The following is an 18,270-nucleotide window of genomic DNA, read 5'->3' on the forward strand; positions in this document are numbered from 1 at the left end:
CAACAGTGGCGACGAATTGGAAACGGACTTACCTGCAATTCGGCAGCACCTCAAGGAGATCGATTCCTCAGACGAAGGTCGAACAAAAAAAAAAGAAAAAAAACTGGTTTCACCAGCTAGCCGGGCTGGTGGCAGGTACTGCACTAATCCTTCCTGGGCGGCGGCTGGGGCTCGATCGGGTGGCTCTGCAGCGGGGCCGAGCAGCGAGTCAGAAGGCAGAGGCAAACAGAGACGGAGGGTGGAGCACTCGGGAGACGGCCGGCGCTGCAAAGCAGGTCGGCGTTCGGACCAAGCAGAGGGAGGGAAAAGTCCCAGAGAGTCCGGCGGGAACGAGTCTCCAACTATTAAAAATATCTGTATAAATAAAAACCGCGGAGAACAGCGTTGTCAGCAGCGGCAGCGGCGGGAAAGCGCGGGAGGCGCCATTTTTTCTCGGCAGGGAAGAAAGGAAAGCGCGGGAGGCGCCATTTTTGATTTTCAGGATGCCTAAGACTGGCAATATTACTGCTTTCGATAGTGATATAGAGGATTGGACCACATATGTGGAAAGAGTGGAGGTATATGGCACAGCGAATGAAGTAGAGGATGATAAAAAGGCATCGGTACTTCTAAATCTGATGGGCGCAAGGACATACGGGCTGTTACGAAACTTAATCACTCCAGCCAAACCGATGGACAAGAATTTTAAGGAGATTGTTGATACCCTACAGGAGCACTTAAACCCAACACCGCTGCTGATAGCGGAACGATTCAAATTCTTCAGGAGGAATCAGCACAAGAATGAAAGTAACGCTGATTACCTCACCGAATTAAGAAAGCTGTCAAAGCACTGCCAATTCGGGGCAGGACTGGCAGATTCTCTACGAGACAAATTCGTCTGCGGTCTCCTAAGTGAAGGAACACAGAAAAGGCTACTTTCTGAGAAAGATTTGACACTGGACAAGACTTTCAGTGTTGGCTGTATCATACGAAGCAGCAGCAAGAGGAGCTGCAGAAATACAGCAAAAGCCACAGGACTTCGGCACCCATGAAATGACACGGGGTTTCGAGAGATGTTATCGCTGCAGCAGATCCACCCATGACCAGAGGGACTGCTGGTTCAAGGACAAAGCATGCAGGCAATGCGGAAAGATGGGACACATTGCACGTGTATGCCGATCCGGAAACAAAAAATCCACTGACAGAAAAAAAACCAATAAGGAAAAGTACAGAAAGGTACAAATGATGACGGACAGTAGCTCCGAAGACCAGAAGAGCGATGGCGACTCCGGAAACAAGAGACTAAGCTGTCTCAAATTACATAATGTAATTGCCAAAGAAGATTACCAGACCATTTGGGTTACCCTCACGATAGCGGGGTCCCCAGTTAAAATGGAGCTAGATACAGGATCAGCTCTGACCGTCATAAGTCGACGGGATTACGAGCGGCTATTTCCGCATATACCTTTGAAAGACACATCCATTATCTTGAAGACGTATACGGGGCAGAAAGTATACCCCAGAGGGAAAATAAGGGTGCCTGTTGTATACAACGGCAAGGAAATACAGAAGTTGTATTTATACGTTCTGCAAGATGGTGGTTCGTGAATGGATCAGGAAGATACGTTTAGACTGGCACTCCATTCAGGCACTGACGGTGACCAGTAAGAAAAAAAATGATGATGACGTCATACCTGAACGATTAAAAGACATCTTGGCCAACGCCAAAGAAGTGTTTCAACAGGAACTAGGAACCTTGAAAGGCGCCACCGCCTCAATAAAAGTGGAAGATGCGGCAATTCCCAAGTTTTTTAAGGCAAGGCCGGTGCCATACGCAATTCGTCCAGCAGTCGAGGCAGAGCTGGAGAATTTGGAAAAGGCAGGCGTGTTATCCAAAATAGATTGGAGCGAGTGGGCAACACCCATCGTCCCGGTCATGAAGAAAACGTTGAATAATGATAAATCTGAAGAAGAGAGAAAAATTCGCATCTGTGGGGACTTCAAGGTGACTGTAAACCCGGTCCTTCACACGGTACAGAAGATATTTTCGCCTCACTATCCGGAGGGAAACGTTTCACCAAAATTGACTTGGCACAGGCATATCTACAGATGGAGGTTGAGGAGGCCTCTAAAAAGTATCTCACAATAAACACACACAAAGGCTTGTACCAGTACAATCGACTGTTTTTTGGAGTAGCATCAGCTCCAGCTATCTGGCAGAGCGCTATGGAGCAAGTCCTGCAAGGGATTCCGGGGACTCAATGTTACTTAGACGACATCCTTGTAACAGGAGAAAACGACAACGAGCACCTTGCCAATTTGGAGCAGGTGCTCACTAGGCTGAGAGAACGGGGCCTACGAGCAAATCGCCCCAAGTGCGAATTTTTCCAGAAACAAATATCATATTGTGGCCATATAATTAACGAAGAAGGGTTGCATAAGTCACCTGAAAAAATTGAAGCGGTCATAAAAGCCCCAGCACCTGAAAATGTCGCACAATTAAGGTCGTTCCTGGGATTGATAAATTACTATCATAAATTTTTACCGAACTTGTCGACTGTTCTGCACCCTCTTAACGCACTGCTACAAACGGGAGTAATTTGGAAATGGAGCGAAGACTGTAAACGTGCCTTCCATAAATGCAAAGGCTTGATCACGTCCAAGGAAGTGTTGGCTCATTACAACCCATCACTGCCAATCAGACTGGCGTGCGATGCATCCCCTTACGGCGTAGGAGCGGTATTATCGCATAGATTCCCTGATGGCTCAGAGCAGCCGATAGCTTTTGCGTCACGCTCATTGAACTCAGCTGAGCATAACTATGCCCAGATCGACAGGGAAGCACTCAGCCTGGTATGGGGAGTGAAGAAATTCAACCATTACCTACACGGACAAAAATTTACCTTGTTGACTGACCATCAACCCCTCGTCTCCATATTCAACCCTAAAAAGGGCGTTCCCATTATGACAGCGCAAAGGCTACAGAGGTGGTCCCTTTTCCTAGGGGCACACCAATATGACATAGAATACAAAGGATCAAAACAGCATGGGAATGCTGACGGTTTATCGCGCCTACAGTTGCCAACGTTAGAAGAGGCACCTACAGTGGACCCAGTGGAGTGTTCCACTCAACCATAGTGGAATGTCTACCAGTAACAAATTCTACCATTGAAAAGGAAACGAGAAATGACCCGACTCTCTCACGAGTCTACGATTTAACGGTGAAGGGATGGCCAGCACATGGCGAACCACTGTTGCCAGCATTCTCGCAAAGAAGAGAACAGCTGTCAGTGTGCCGAGGAACCTTGATGTGTGGATCCAGAGTGGTGATTCCACCCAAACTCCAGGATAAAGTGCTAAAGGAGCTTCACGAGGGGCATCTGGGTGGAGTGAAAATGAAGAACCTAGCCAGAGCGTTTGTGTGGTGGCCAGGTATTGATGGAGACATCAAAGAAATGACCAAGAGCTGTCTAGGATGCCAGAAGGTCCAAAACGCCCCACCACAAGCCCCTCTACATCCATGGGAGTGGCCCTCATCTCCATGGCAAAGGGTACATATCGACTTTGCTGGTCCATTTATGGACTCAATGTTCTTAATCGCGGTTGATGCACACTCCAAGTGGCCGGAGGTAATAAAGATGTCCTCCACCACCACGGAAAAAACCATCACAGTATTAAGGACCATATTTGCCAGGAATGGGCTGCCTGAACAGATCTGTTCTGATAATGGACCGCAATTTGTGTCCGAAGAATTCAGGAAGTTCTTAAAAAACAATGGGGTTAAGCACTACACGTCCGCCCCATACCATCCCGCCACCAATGGATTGGCTGAAAGGTTTGTCCAGACCTTCAAGAAGGCCATAAAGGCCATGGGTAATGAAGACATAAATCTACAACATAAGGTAGATAACTTCTTGTTCACGTACAGGAATGCAACACATGTGGTTACAAACCAAACTCCCGCCATGATGTTTTTCAATAGAAGACTAAGATGCCGGCTGGATTTGATCAAGCCAAACATCAGAAGGGACGTAGAGAACCGGCAATTTCAAGGCATGAATGAAAGGCCAACTAGAACCTTCCCGATAGGTCAACAAGTTTTGGCCCGGGACTACTGTACCGAGAAATGGCAGCCTGGAACTATTTGCACACGACTAGGACCGCTGATGTATACTGTGGACATTGGAGAAAGCATAATAAGGCGCCATGCTGACCAGATCATAGAGTCATCCGAAAAGGGACAACCTACACCACAACTCTATACGCCTAATGATGAAGCAGAGATACCCATAGTATCTACCTCCGATCCGGTGATACTGGAACCAGATGAACCCGACACTGGCATTCAAGCCGAATGAACCTTGCCAAAAGAACCTACTACACCACCGAAAACTACTACACCACCGAGGAGTTATCCGGACCGAGTCAGGAAGCCTCCAGAGAGACTGACTTATAATTGATTAACTGCAGCAAATGTGTAGATTGTTGTTCTTGTAAACATGTTAATTAATGACTACTTAAAATGTTATGTACTAATTATCTAAAAAGGGAGGAATTGTAGTGTATGTACCTTTAAGAGCCCCTGTGTACTGTAATACCGGTAGTGACCACTCGGGTATATAAGCCTGTATAGTGTCTTGTATCTTTTAGTTCACCTCCAGACCTTGTTCAGTAAACACCTGTTAAACCAACTCCTGCATTCAGTGTCTCCATTAACACACGGATACAACATATATCATCGTTCCTTCAATGCTGCTAGGTCAATATCCAGGAATTCGCTTTCTAACGCCATTGTGGGAGCACCATCAGCACAAGAACTGCAGAGGTTCAAGCAGTCAACACATCACCACCTTCTCGGGGCAACTAGGTAATAAATGCAGCTTTGCCAGCGCCACACACAACCAGAGAAGACATTTTTAAAAACCATCCAACGCACTAATGTGGAGATGCCTGGGCCGCACAACTTATTTTATGGAGCATTTGCACTGCACCTAGCTGTATTCTTCTTTCAGGCCCACCTCTGTTGCTCTCTTTCACGCCCCTTCCCTCAACATACCCACTCAACTCCTGCACCTCCACTCCTTCCTTCCCTCACAAGTCTGCCAAAATACTCCAGCAAGGCTCTGCCACTTTCCCTCCCTCCTAGGCCATGCTCTTTTGCCAAGTCACACACCAGTCTTTAAAGTAAAGCAGTGCTCTAACAGACAGTAAAAGCTCCTCTTTAGCCTATGAGCAACACAGCCAAAGATTTTAAAAAATATATTACATAAAATATAGTGATTCCTTCACAGCAATAAGCTATATCCAATTCCATTTCCAATTGACTATTTAGTCATTGGCCAGAGTAAAAATAGTTTGCTTTTTTGTATACTAAAGATGTACAAATCTCCAACAGAATGAAAAGCAGGCATAATGTGTGCAGGAACACAAAACCTAGAAAACTCAGATCATCCTCAAGTCAAGATCTATAGGCAAGAAAGATGTTAGAAATACTACATTTAAAAAAGGAAACATTTTCATCTTTCATGGTTGGTTATCCCAAAGCAGCATCCCTTAAGGACTGGGTAAATAGACATCATGTGAAATTGAATCTGGAGAAACATGAGGCAGTACATTTTGTAAAGGTAAATAATCAGAGAACGTATACACTAAATGGCAATTTTTTTTTAAAGAAAGGAGTAGAGGATCAAAAGCTGAAGTAGAAAGAGGGAAATTGGAAAGGGAAGAGTTGGAAAAAGGTGAACTTGGGTTTCAGTGAAAGACAAAAGGCGAGTGTGGGACGATTGCAGATGGACAGAACCAAGATTCAATGACATGCAGGGAGTACAATTTTGCATGTCAGAGGCTACGGTAAGTTGTGAATCTTTAAACTTGCTTGTGCATGAAATTCATCGTATTGATGATGACGACAAGAAAAAGCAGCACAGGAGGCAGCTCACAGTACCATGTAGATAATTGGTGGTGCAACCCTTCTCCAAGCACAGCTCTGTGCTAAAAGATACCAATCTAGTTGAAAACTAGCAAGGTACCTATGCAATGATTTTCCGCCTAATGATGGAAGGTAGCTTCCCAAAACATCAATGAGTTCAGGCATCGAATGAGCCAGAGGGACACATTTCACTATGGCGCCATCTAATCGCTTTCATGAACAGAGTGAGTGCATAAGAGGAGAACAGGGAAGAAATATTTGACAAAGAGCTAAGGAACAAGGGTGGGGGGGGGGGGGGGGAGCAGATGATGAAGGGGAAGAGAAAAATACATTCACGAGTGTGGTTAGAAGAGCGAGATGGAAGTGAGCACAGGAAGAAGTAGGAGATAGTTAATAAAAGTTAGTCTGGTAACCAACCCAGAACAATAGAATATGTGGAACTTAACAGTACCTGTGAGAGGTGGCAATAATACTACAAGGAGTCCGAGAGGATATGTTACCCAAATTGGATGCAACCATTATCCTCTACTCCACTGAATACCCAGTGTCTGAAGTGCAGAGATCACTTCTCCCAAATTGGAAAAGGAGAAAAACAGATCACAAGTCTCATCCCCAGGCACACCACTATTTCAGCAGTTTCAGGCTGCAATTAGCAGAATAGTAAATAGAGAACCCCTGTTTTCTCAGGTACAGGTGATATACAGTGCATGGAGACAGGAGGGGAGGGAAAAGGTTTCTTTTGTGAGTAGTAGGAGAGTAGGTAGAATGAAGAGATATCAGATCCTAAATCTACTGAGAGAAATAAAGTGGAGAAAGAACCCTCTTTGTTGAAATATGAAGTCTCAGCTGTTGAGCCATACATAGTAGGAAGGACCCAGGTTAAATTTATGGTCTGTGCTGAGTTAGCTGTAGTAGTACCAGTGGAACAGCAGTATGGGTGTGATAACTGTCTAACTGGCTTTTATTCAATAGAAATGAAACTTTGAAAATAAGAGATGGGAAAAAATGCTCAAGTAGTTTTCAATGTTATAATTAAGTGTTGCACAATGTACAGTACTAAATAATGCATCCCAGTGCTTTCACATCAGTCATAGTGTCCAGACACAATGCACCAGAATCACGAGTGCACCATCTTTTGCAATATACAGTCATACTGTTCATGCTCTATATCCAACACCAGTATGAGAGGATTGCTCAAAAATCCAAACACTACTGTACCTTTCTTCCTATGGCTCCACTTGGTTTTTTTGGAGGTGGAGGCTCAAATATCCTCTGCTGCTGTTGGGGTGGCAGTGTGGAATAAAGTGGAATGATCTTGATGTCTCCAACTTCAGGACCTAGGTCATCAATTTCTCGTTTTATCCTCTTACAAGCTTCATCAATTTCCTGTCAGAATGACACAGATTCAAACATCATTATATGCCGAGCAGCAATTAACTCCTACAAAACCTCCAAAAATAATTCAAATTTTTAAATAAAACCTAAAAAAAAGTAAATCTGGGTTTTTTTTATAGCTAAACTGCACAAAGAAAAATAAATACCCAGACAGTTTTCTAAGAATTTAGAAACAGCCACTAACCAAAATTTCAACAATACCATCTCTGCTAGCAAACAGTCTATTGCATTTCAAAGTCACAATTTGAATTGTTTGAGAATATTAAGCACTGTTTTAATTAAATGGCTTAATTTGAATTACTGGATAGTTTGAATTTTTTGCCTGCAAAAGAGATTTTAAATTAATAGCATAAACTCCAAAAAAGTGTTTCTTCTAATCTGTATAACCGATAGCTCATCTTCATTGCCCTCTCCCTAATTATGAAATGCTGGCCCCTTCCACCACTCCACTTAAAATACCATTTCCAATTAAAAATAAAACTGCTATTCATCTTTGGTGAACTATCTCTGCTGGCACTTCATACAGTCCTGTATTCTAAGGGAAAAAATAAGGGCAAGGAAAGAGGCATACATTAAGTACATGGACAGCAGGGGAGTGCATTATAAGGGAGAATACGAAGAGATTAGGAGAGAAGTCAAAAAAACTATTAGGAAGGCAAAGAGGAGCTATGAAATTAAATTATCAAGGAACATAAAACAAAATAGTAAAATATTTTACAGGCACATAAATAAAAAAAGGAAGGTTGGGATGGGAATAGGATGGACAGGAGAATACCACAGGCAGCAATAGAGAGATGAGAGAAATATTAAACAACTACTTTGCTTCAGTATTTACCAAGAAGACAGAACAGGTGGACATGACAGCGGACGATGAGATTAGAAAGGAGATAACTGCATTTAAAATAGAGATATATTAAATAAACTAAACAAACTCAAAAGAGGATAAAACCCCTGGTCCAGACGGATTACATCCGCACATTTTAAAAGAATCTAGGGAAGAGATAGCAGAGGCATTACTACACATATTTAATAATTTGTTAGAACAAGGTGTAGTGCCAGAGGACTGACGGATAGCTAACATAATAATATCTATATTTAAGAAGGGAGATAGAACATTTCCAGGGAATCATAGACCAGGCAGCTTAACATTGGCGGTAGGAAAAATAATGGAATCCCGATTAGTGGACAAAATAGAACAATCTAGAAAACAAAAATATAATAATGGATAGTCCGCATGGATTTCAAAAGGGAAAGTCTTGCTTGACCAACCTCACTGAATTTTTTGAAGAAGTAACAGAGAGTAGACCAGGGTAATGCAATAGATGTAATTTATCTAGATTTTCAAAAGGCCTTTGATAAGGTACCACATAATAGACTAACGAGTAAGATCAGAGAATGCGGAGTCAGAGGACATGTAGCAGAATGGATAGCTTGCTGGCTTTAAGACAGAAGGTAGAGTAGGGATAAAGGGTAGTTATTCAGAGTGGTAGAAGGTAGGAAGTGGTGCTCCACAAGGATCAGTGCTGAGACCACTGTTGTTCACAATCTATATTAAACGATTTAGTCTTTGGAATCAAAACACAATTTCTAAATTTGTGGATGACACCAAACTGGGGGGAGAGTCAATGCTGAGGACTACAACAAATTACTGGAAGACATTAATAAATGTGCAGAATGGGCATATAACTGGCAAATTAATTTCAACACAGATAAATGTGAAGTAATGCATTTTGGTAAGAAAAATGGGGGAGGTCACATATTACTTGGAAAATACAAATCTAAATGGGGTAGAAGAGCAAAAGGATCTCGGAGAACAAATACACAAATCACAAAGTAGCGACACAGGTTAACAATGCCATAAAAAAAGCAAACCAAGCACTAGGGTTTAGTTCGAGAGGGATAGAATTGAAAAGTAGTGAAGTTATGCTAAATTGTATTGAACCTTGGTTAGACCACACTTGGAAGACTGCGTACAATTCTGGTTGCCATATTATAAAAAGGATAGAGAGACATGGGAGAGAGTGCAGAGAAGATTTACAAGGATGATACCAGAAATATGAGGGTATACCCATCAGGAAAGGATGAACAGGCTGGGTCTCTTATCTTGAAAAGAGAAGGCTGAGGGGTGACTTAAATCGGTCTTTAAAATTCTGAAAGGTTTTGATAGAATAGATACAGAGAGTGTGTTTCCACCTGTGGGGAAGAGCAAAACTAGCGGCCATCAATATAAGATAGTCACCAAGAAATCCAATAGGGAATTCAGAAGAAACTTCTTTACCCAGAGAGTGGTGAGAATGTGGAACTTACTACCACTGGGAGTGGTTGAAGTGAATAGTATAGATGCATTTAAGGGGCACTTAGAAAAGCACACGAGGGAGAAGGGAATAGAGAGTTATGCTGATAGGGTTAGATGAGGAAAGACGGGAGGAGGCTCGAGTGGAGCATAAACGCTGGCATGGACTGGTTGGGCCTAATGGCTCGTTTCTGTCCTCAGGTCATCCCAAAGCACTTCATAGCCAATAAATGACTCCTGAAAGGAGTTGGCAGCCCCGGAGAAGGCAGGGGATAAAGAGCACGGGAGGCCAAGGACAGCGGATCGGAAAGGAGTCGGCAGCCCCGGAGAAGGCAAAGGATAAAGAGCGCGGGAGGCCGAGGACAGCAGACCTGAAAGGAGTCAGAAGCCCCGGAGAAGGCAGAGGATAAATCAGAGCAGCTGAAGGCAGTTAATTAGGGAAACTAGATTAAACTGGTTTTCCTGTAGCAGGGCTCAGCCAGCTCCCTTGTTAAAGGGCCTATAAAAACAGGCTTCCCAGTGCAGTTTGCAGAGTGCTGGGAGTTGGGTGAGGAGTAGAAGGAGGAGCTTCCTTGCTTTGCCTAACTTTTCACCCTGTAGGAATTCGTTCTTACTTTACACCCAGGAAAGAGTCCGAGAGCAAGAGCAGTCAAACAACAACAACTGCAAAACCACTAAAGTGATGTCACAACCAGGGAAGGAGGATGTGGTGAGTATTTCTACAGTCCAGTTGTTAAATTAAAAGCAAGGTCTCTAGTTTAGAGCAAGTAGTGTGTCAAGTGAAGTAAGGTCCCTGGTGTATTTAATATTCTTTAATTTAGAGGAAGTAAAGGGAGTAAATTAAGGGTAGGACATGACAGGGCAGCTCGGCAGTGTGGAGTGCTCCTCCTGTGCTATGTGGGAAGTCAGGGACACTTTTGGTGTCCAGAGCGAACACGTGTGTAGGAAGTGTCTCCAGCTGCAGCTACTCGAAATCTGCGTTTTGGATCTAGAGCTGCGGCTGGAGTCACTGTGGAGCATCCGCGAGGCTGAGATCTATGTGGATAGCATGTTTAACGAGGTGGTCACACCGCAGGTAAAGAGTGCACAGGCAGAAAGGGAATAGGTGACCGCCAGACAGAGTAAAAGAACTAGGAAGGTAGTGCAGAAGTCCCCTGGGTCCATCTCCCTCTCCGACAGATTTTCCGTTTTGGATACTGCTGGGGGAGATGGTTTCTCAGGGGAATGCAGCAAAAGCCAAGTCCGTGGCACTACGAGTGGCTCAGCTGCACAGGAGGGGAGGAAAAAGAGTGGAAGAGCAATAGTGATAGGGGATTCTATTGCAAGTAGAACAGATAGACATTTCTGTGGCCGCAGACGTGACTCCAGGATGGTATGTTGCCTCCCTGGTGCCAGGGTCAAGGATGTCACTGAGCGGCTGCAGGACATTCTGAAGGGGGAGGGTGAACAGCCAGAGGTCGTGGTCCAACGACATCGGCAGAAAGAGGGACGAGGCCCTGTAAGCAGAATATAGGGAGCTAGGAAATAAATTAAAAAGCAGGACCTCAAAAGGTAGTAATCTCAGGATTACTCCCAGTGTCACGTGCTAGTGAGAGCAGAAATAGGAGAATAGACCAGATGAATGCGTGGCTAGAGAGATGGTGTAGGAGGGAGGGATTTAAATTCCTGAGGCATTGGGACCAAATCTGGGGAAGGTGGGACCTGTACAAGCTGGACAGATTACACACGGCAGAACCAGGACCAATATCCTCACAGGGGGGTTTGCGAGTGCTGTTAGGAAGGATTTAAACTAGTTTGTCAGGGGACTGGGAACCTAAGTGTGGGCCCAGAACGGAGAGACAAAAAGTTGGAAGTGCAATTTAGAAAAGTAGTCAGCAAAACTAGTAGGGAGCAGAAACAAAGGCCAACAGTAAAGAGGGTCAAAGTGCAGAAAAATATTAAACAGGCAAAGTTGAAGGCACTTTATTTAAATGCACGTAGCATTCGCAACAAGGTGGATGAATTAATGGCACAAATAGAAGTAAATGGGTATGATGTAATTGCCATTACAGAGGCATGGTTGCAGGAAAACCAAAGCTGGGAACTGAATGTTCCAGGGTACTCAACATTTAGGAAGGACACACAAAAAGGAAGTGGCGTAGCGCTGTTAATAAGGGATGAGATCGGTACGGTAGAGATAAAAGATCTTGACTCAACAGATCGTGATGTCGAACTGGAGTCAGTTTGGGTGGAGCTAAGAAACAGCAAAGGGCAGAAAACATTGGTGGGAGTTGTGTATAGGCCACCAAACAGTAGTGGTAATGTAGGGCGCAGTATCAATCAAGAAATTAGAAGTGCATGGAACAAGGGCAATACGATAATCATGGGGGACTTTAATCTATATATTGACTGGGCAAATCAAATTACCACTAATGGTGTGGAGGACAAATTCTTGGAATGCATGCGAGATGGTTTCCTGGATCAGTATGTGGAGGAACCAACCAGGGAACAGGCTATTCTGGATCTGGTGCTGTGTAATGAGAAAGGGCTAATCAATAATCTTGTGGTAAAGGGGCCTTTAGGGACAAGTGACCATAATATGATTGAATTTTACATTAAGTTTGAGAGTGATTTAGTCCAATCTGAAACTAAGGTCTTCAATCTAAACAGATGAAACTGCAAGGGATGAGGGACAAGTTGGCCATGGTAGATTGGGAGACTACACTAAAAGGTATGAAGGTGGTCATACAATGGCTAACATTCAAGGAAATAATGCATAATTTGCAACAAACATATATTCCTCTAGGGCATAAAAACCTAAAAGGAAAAGTGATCCAACCATGGCAAACAAAAGAAATGAAAGCTAGTATTAAGTCAAAGGAGGAAGCTTATAAAGTTGCCAGAAAAAGCAGTCAGCCTGAGGATTGGGATTTTTTTAGAAATCAGCAAAGGGGGATCAAGAAATTGATAAAGGGAAAATGGAATATGAGCACAAACTAGCGAAAAATATAAAAACGGATTGTAAAAGCTTCTATAGGTATGTGAAAAGGAAAAGACTGGCAAAAGTAAATGTAGGTCCTTTACAGTCAGATGGGAGAATTTATAATGGGGAATGAGGAAATGGCAGAGAAATTAAATACTTTGTTTCAGTCTTCATGGAGGAAGACACAAAAAAACTCCCAGAGATACGAGAAAACCAAGGGTGTGGCGAGAATGAGGAACTTAAAGAAATTATTAGTAAAAAAGAAAAACAGTGGCTTACATCCGAGGGTCTTGAGGGAAGTGGCGGTAGGGATTGTGGATGCATTGGTAATAATTTTCCAAAACTCCCTGGACTCAGCAAAGGTCCCGGCAGACTGGAAAACTGCTAATGTAACACCCTTATTTAAAAAGGCTGGAAACTATAGACTGGTTAGCCTAACATCTGTGGTAGGTAAAATTTTGGAGTCCATTATTAAGGAGACAGTAACAGGACATTTGGATAATCATAATTTAATAGGACAAAGTCAGCATGGTTTTATGAAGGGGAAGTCATGTTTGACAAATTTGCTGGAGTTCTTTGAGGAAGTAACATATAGGGTGGATAAAGGGGAACCAGTGGACGTAGTGTATTTAGACTTCCAAAAGGCATTTGACAAGGTGCCACACAAAAGATTATTGCTTAAGATAAAAAATCACGGGATTGGGGGTAATATTCTGGCATGGATAGAGGATTGGCTATCTAACAGAAGGCAGAGAGTTGGGATAAATGGTTCATTCTCAGACTGGCAATCAGTAACTAGTGGTGTTCTGCAGGGGTCAGTGCTGGGTCTCCAACTCTTTACAATCTATATTAACGATTTGGAGGAGGGGACCGAGTGTAACATATCAAAGTTTGCAGATGATACTAAGATGGGAGGGAAAGTAGTGAGTGAGGAGGACATAAAAAACCTGCAAGGGGACATAGACAGGCTAAATAAGTGGGCAGAGATTTGGCAGATGGAATACAATACTGGAAAGTGTGAGGTTATGCACTTTGGCAGGAAAAATCGTAGAGCAAGTTATTATCTTAATGGCAAGAAACTGGAAAGTACTGAAGTACAAAGGGATCTGGGGGTCCTGGTGCACGAAACTCAAAAGGTTAGTATGCAGGAGCAGCAAGTGATTAAGAAGGCCAATGGAATGTTGGCTTTCATTGCTAGGGGGATAGAATTTAAAAATAGGGAGGTACTGCTTCAGTTGTACAAGGTATTCGTGAGACCGCACCTGGAATACTGCATACAGTTTTGGCGTCCATACTTAAGAAAAGACATACTTGCTCTCGAGTCAGTACAAAGAAGGTTCACTCGGTTAATCCCGGGGATGAGGGGATGGACATATGAGGAGAGGTTGAGTAGATTGGGACTCTACTCATTGGAGTTCAGAAGAATGAGAGGCGATCTTATTGAAACATATCAGATTGCGAAGGGGTTGGATCGGGTGGATGCGGGGAGGATGTTCCAATGATGGGTGAAACTAGAACTAGGGGGCATAGTCTTCGAATAAGGGGCTGCTCTTTCAAAACTGAGATGAGGAGGAACTACTTCACTCAGAGGGTGGTAGGTCCATGGAATATGCTGCCCCAAAAAGCTGTAGAAGCTACATCATTACATAAATTTAAAACAGAAATAGACAGTTTCCTAGAAGTAAAGGGAATTAAGGGTTACAGGGAGCGGGCAGGAATTTGGACATGAGTCTAGGTTCGGATCGGTCATGGTCCTGTGGGTAGCGGAGCGGGCCCAGGGGCCGTGTAGCCTGATCCTGCTCCTATTTCGTGTGTCTAATTCTGTTAGATTCAGGAGATGGTTCTGTGATAGTAGATTGGCGGTTAGGATCAGATCAGCCATGATCTTATTGAATGGCGGAGCAGGCTCGAGGGGCCGATTGGCCTACTCCTGCTCCTATTTCTTATGTAGTACGAGCAAAATTAACAGGACTAAAAGTCGATAAATCCGAAGGACCAGATGACCTACATCCTAGGGTTTTGAAAGAGGTGACCATTGGGATAGTGGATGCATTGGTTGTCATCTTCCAAAATTCTATAGATTCTGGAACGGTTCCTGCAGATTGGAGGATAGCAAATGTAACCCCGCTATTTAAGAAAGGAGGGAGAGAGAAAACGGGGAACTACAGGCCTGTTAGCCTCATATCAGTAGTTGGGAAAATGCTGGAATCTATTATAAAGGATGCAATAACTGGGCACTTAGAAACTAATAGTAAGATTGGGCAGAGTCAACATGGATTTATGAAAGGGAAATCCTGTTTGACAAACCTATTGGAGTTCTTTGAGGATGTAACTAGTGGAGTAGACAAAGGGGAACCAGTAAATGTGGTGTATTTGGATTTTCAGCAGGCCTTTGATAAGGTCCCACACAAGAGGTTGGTGAACAAAATTAGGGCACATGGAATTGGGGGTAATATACTAGCATGGATTGAGAATTGGTTAACAGACAGAAAACAAGGAGTAGGGATAAACGGGTCTTTTTCAGGATGGCAGGCTGTGACTAGTGGGGTACCGCAAGGATCGGTGCTTGGGCCCCAGCTATTCACAATCTGTATCAATGATTTGGATGAGGGGACTAAATGTAATATTTCCAAATTTGCTGATTATATAAAACTAGGTGGCAGTGTCAGTTGTGAAGAGGCTTCAAGGGGATCTCGACAGGCTCAGTGAGCGGGCAGAAACATGGCAGATGGAATATAATGTGGATAAATGTGAAGTTATCCACTTTGGTAGAAAAAAACAAAGGCAGAGTATTTCCTAAATGGTGAAAGATTGGGGAATGCAGATGCTCAAAGGAACCTGGGTGTCCTTGTACATGAGTCACTGAAAGTGAATGTGCAGGTGCTGCAAGCCATTAGGAAGGCAAATGGTATGCTGGCCTTCATTACAAGAGGATTTGAGTACAGGAGTAAAGAAGTCTTACTCCATCCAATTATATAGGGCCTTGGTGAGACCACACCTGGAGTACTGTGTACAATTTTGGTCTCCTTACCTAAGGAAGGATATACTTGCCATAAAGGGAGTGCAACGAAGGTTCACGAGATTGATTCCTGGGATGGCGGGACTGTCGTACGAGAAAAGATTGAGTAAACTAGGCCTGTATTCTCTTGAATTCAGAAGAATGAGGGATCTCATTGAAGCATACAAAATTATTACAGGGCTTGATAGGGTGGGTGCTGGGAGAATGTTTCCCTTGGCTGGGAAGTCTAGAACCAGAGGCCACAGCCTCAGGATAAAGGGTAGGCCATTCAGGACTGAGATGAGAAGAAATTTCTTCACACAGACAGTGGTGAATCTTTGGAATTCTCTACCCCAGAGTGCTGTGGAGGCTCAATCATTGGGTGTATTCAAAACAAGTCGACAGATTTCTGACACTTAAAGGCATCAAGGGATATGGCGATAGAGCTGGTGAATGGAGTTGAGGCAGAAGATCAGCCATGATCTCATTGAATGGCGGAGCAGGCTCGAAGAGCCTACTCCTGCTCCTATTTCTTATGTTCTTATCCTATGTAATGCCAATCCGTGCACATATTTAAAAATGGTGTAAACATCTTCAAGAATCCAAAAAATTGTAATAGCCATTTGTTATGCATACTTTTTTTTGAATGACTAAAGATCGCTACGCACAAACATTTACAACATATTTAATAGGCCTACATTAATCTTTAACCTGTTGAATAGGAACTGAATACACATTAGAAATTTGTATTTATCAAGTATGGAATAAAAGTTGTCATTCTTGAAGAGTACATGGAACTTTGCAAACGTAGTCAAAAAGTCACAAGCAAATAGCATTCAGGTCTCACTTACGGGATTATAAGAAAAAATACATTTAATATAGCACCTTTCAAGTCCTCGGGTCATCCCAAAGCACTTCATCTCATCTCATCTCTTGATCGATCCATCTCTCTATCTCTCTCTCTATATAAATGGATGACTGTGTGTGTGTATGTCTGCGGTAAACTCAAAAGTTAGAGCGCGTACCTACACATATTATATCATTAGAAAGCTTATGATTAGGGGAGTGTCATAGGCATATTTACTTTTTGGTCAGACAAAAATTGCTCGGACAGTATACAAAAAACGGACAAAATCCACTCATTAGCGTTGAGTGACGCGATGCTTGACCAATCCTACGGGGAAGCGCGGTGCGTCACGGGGGGCATTTCATGGCGTGTGTGGGCAGGGCCTAATCCTGCAGCCTGCCGTGAGTGCGGGACCGGGAAAATAGTTACACAGACATAGACAGAGACAACCACGCGGCCCGACAGACCGAGAGACAGCGAGCATACACAGAGACAGATATTGTTTAAAAGTAATATTGTATATACCCAACAAATGTCAAATCGATTGACACCTACAGAATGTTGGAAAACTGTACCTTTTTGCTATGTAAGCTTTGGCAATATGGTTCTCTGTAAACTTTCATGCCAATAAAGCATTTGAACTGAACTGAACTGAACTGACTACAACCGCACGGCCTGAGAGCCCGAAAGGCAGCGAGCGGCGGGCCAGAGCGGAGGTCACTCGGGCCGGGCCTGAGGCGCTCCTTCGCGCATGGGGGCTCCGGGTCACCAAGGCCGGTCCAACCCCTTCCCCGGGGTGTCTTCCTCTCGCTCCTTCCCCCTTTCTCGCTCCTTCCCCCTCTCTCTCTCTCTCTCTCTCCTTCCCCTCTCTCCCCTCTCTCTCTCTCCTTCCCCCCCTCTCTCTCCCCCCTTCCCCCCCCTCTCTCTCCCCCCTTCCCCCCCTCTCTCCCCCCTTCCTCTCCCCCCCCTTCCCCCCCTCTCCTCTCTCTCTCTCTCTCCTTCCCCCTCTCTCTCCTTCCCCTCGCCTCTCTCTCTCCTTCCCCCTCGCGCTCTCTCTCTCCTTCCCCCTCGCGCTCTCTCTCTCTCTCCTTCCCCCTCTCCCTCTTTCTCCTTACCCCTCGCGCTCATCTCCCTTCCCCCTCTCTCCTCTTTCTCCTTCCCTCTCTCTCTCTCCTTCCCCCTCTCTCTCTCTCTCTCCTTCCCCTCCCCCTCCTACCCCTACCCCCTCTCTCACTCTCCTTCCCCCTCTCTCTCCTTCCCCCTCTCATCCTTCCCCCTCTCTCTCTCTCCTTCCCCCCTCCCTCTCTCTCATCCTTCCCCCCCTCTCTCTCTCCTTCCCCCCTCTCTCTCTCTCCTTCCCCCCCCTCTCTCATCTCCTTCCCCCCCTCTCTCCTTCCCCCTCTCTCTCTCCTTCCCCTCTCACTCAATCCTGCCCCCCTCTCTCTCTCTCCTTCCCCCCCCTCTCTCTCCTTCCCCCCCTCTCACTCTCTCACCTTCCCCCTCTCTCTCTCTCTCCTGCCCCCCCTCTCTCTCTCTCTCTCTCTCTCTTCCCCCCTCTCTCTCTCTCTCTCTCTTCCCCCCCCTCTCTCTCTCTCACTCTCTTTCCCCCCCTCTCTCTCTCTCTCGTCCTTCCCCCTCTCTCTCTCTCTCTCCTTCCCCTCTCTCTCTCTCTCTCCTTCCCCCTCTCTCTCTCTCCTTCCCCCTCTCTCTCTCTCCTTCCCCCTCTCTCTCTCCTTCCCCCTCTCTCTCTCTCCTTCCCCCTCTCTCTCTCTCCTTCCCCCTCTCTCTCTCTCCCTTCCCCCTCTCTCACTCTCCTTCCCCCTCTCACTCTCTCCTTCCCCCCCTCACTCTCACCTCCCCCCTCTCT

General features: G+C 44.7%; 1 protein-coding gene across 5 annotated transcripts in view; it reads right to left on the reverse strand.

The window, feature by feature from the left end:
- Window positions 1-18,270, reverse strand: part of dhx15 (DEAH (Asp-Glu-Ala-His) box helicase 15) — a 208,196-nt gene that overhangs the window by 77,230 nt on the left and 112,696 nt on the right. For all 5 annotated transcript variants that reach the window (XM_085967832.1, XM_085967801.1, XM_085967794.1 and 2 more), the window contains exon 6: window positions 7,127-7,294. In XM_085967832.1, coding sequence (XP_085823958.1) covers window positions 7,127-7,294 — 168 coding nt within the window. The remainder of the gene's footprint in view (window positions 1-7,126; window positions 7,295-18,270) is intronic.

Source organism: Somniosus microcephalus, chromosome 2 (genome assembly GCF_052327205.1).
Source record: "Somniosus microcephalus isolate GS21.2 chromosome 2, FLI_Smic_1.0, whole genome shotgun sequence".
Classification (NCBI taxonomy): Eukaryota; Metazoa; Chordata; class Chondrichthyes; order Squaliformes; family Somniosidae; genus Somniosus; species Somniosus microcephalus.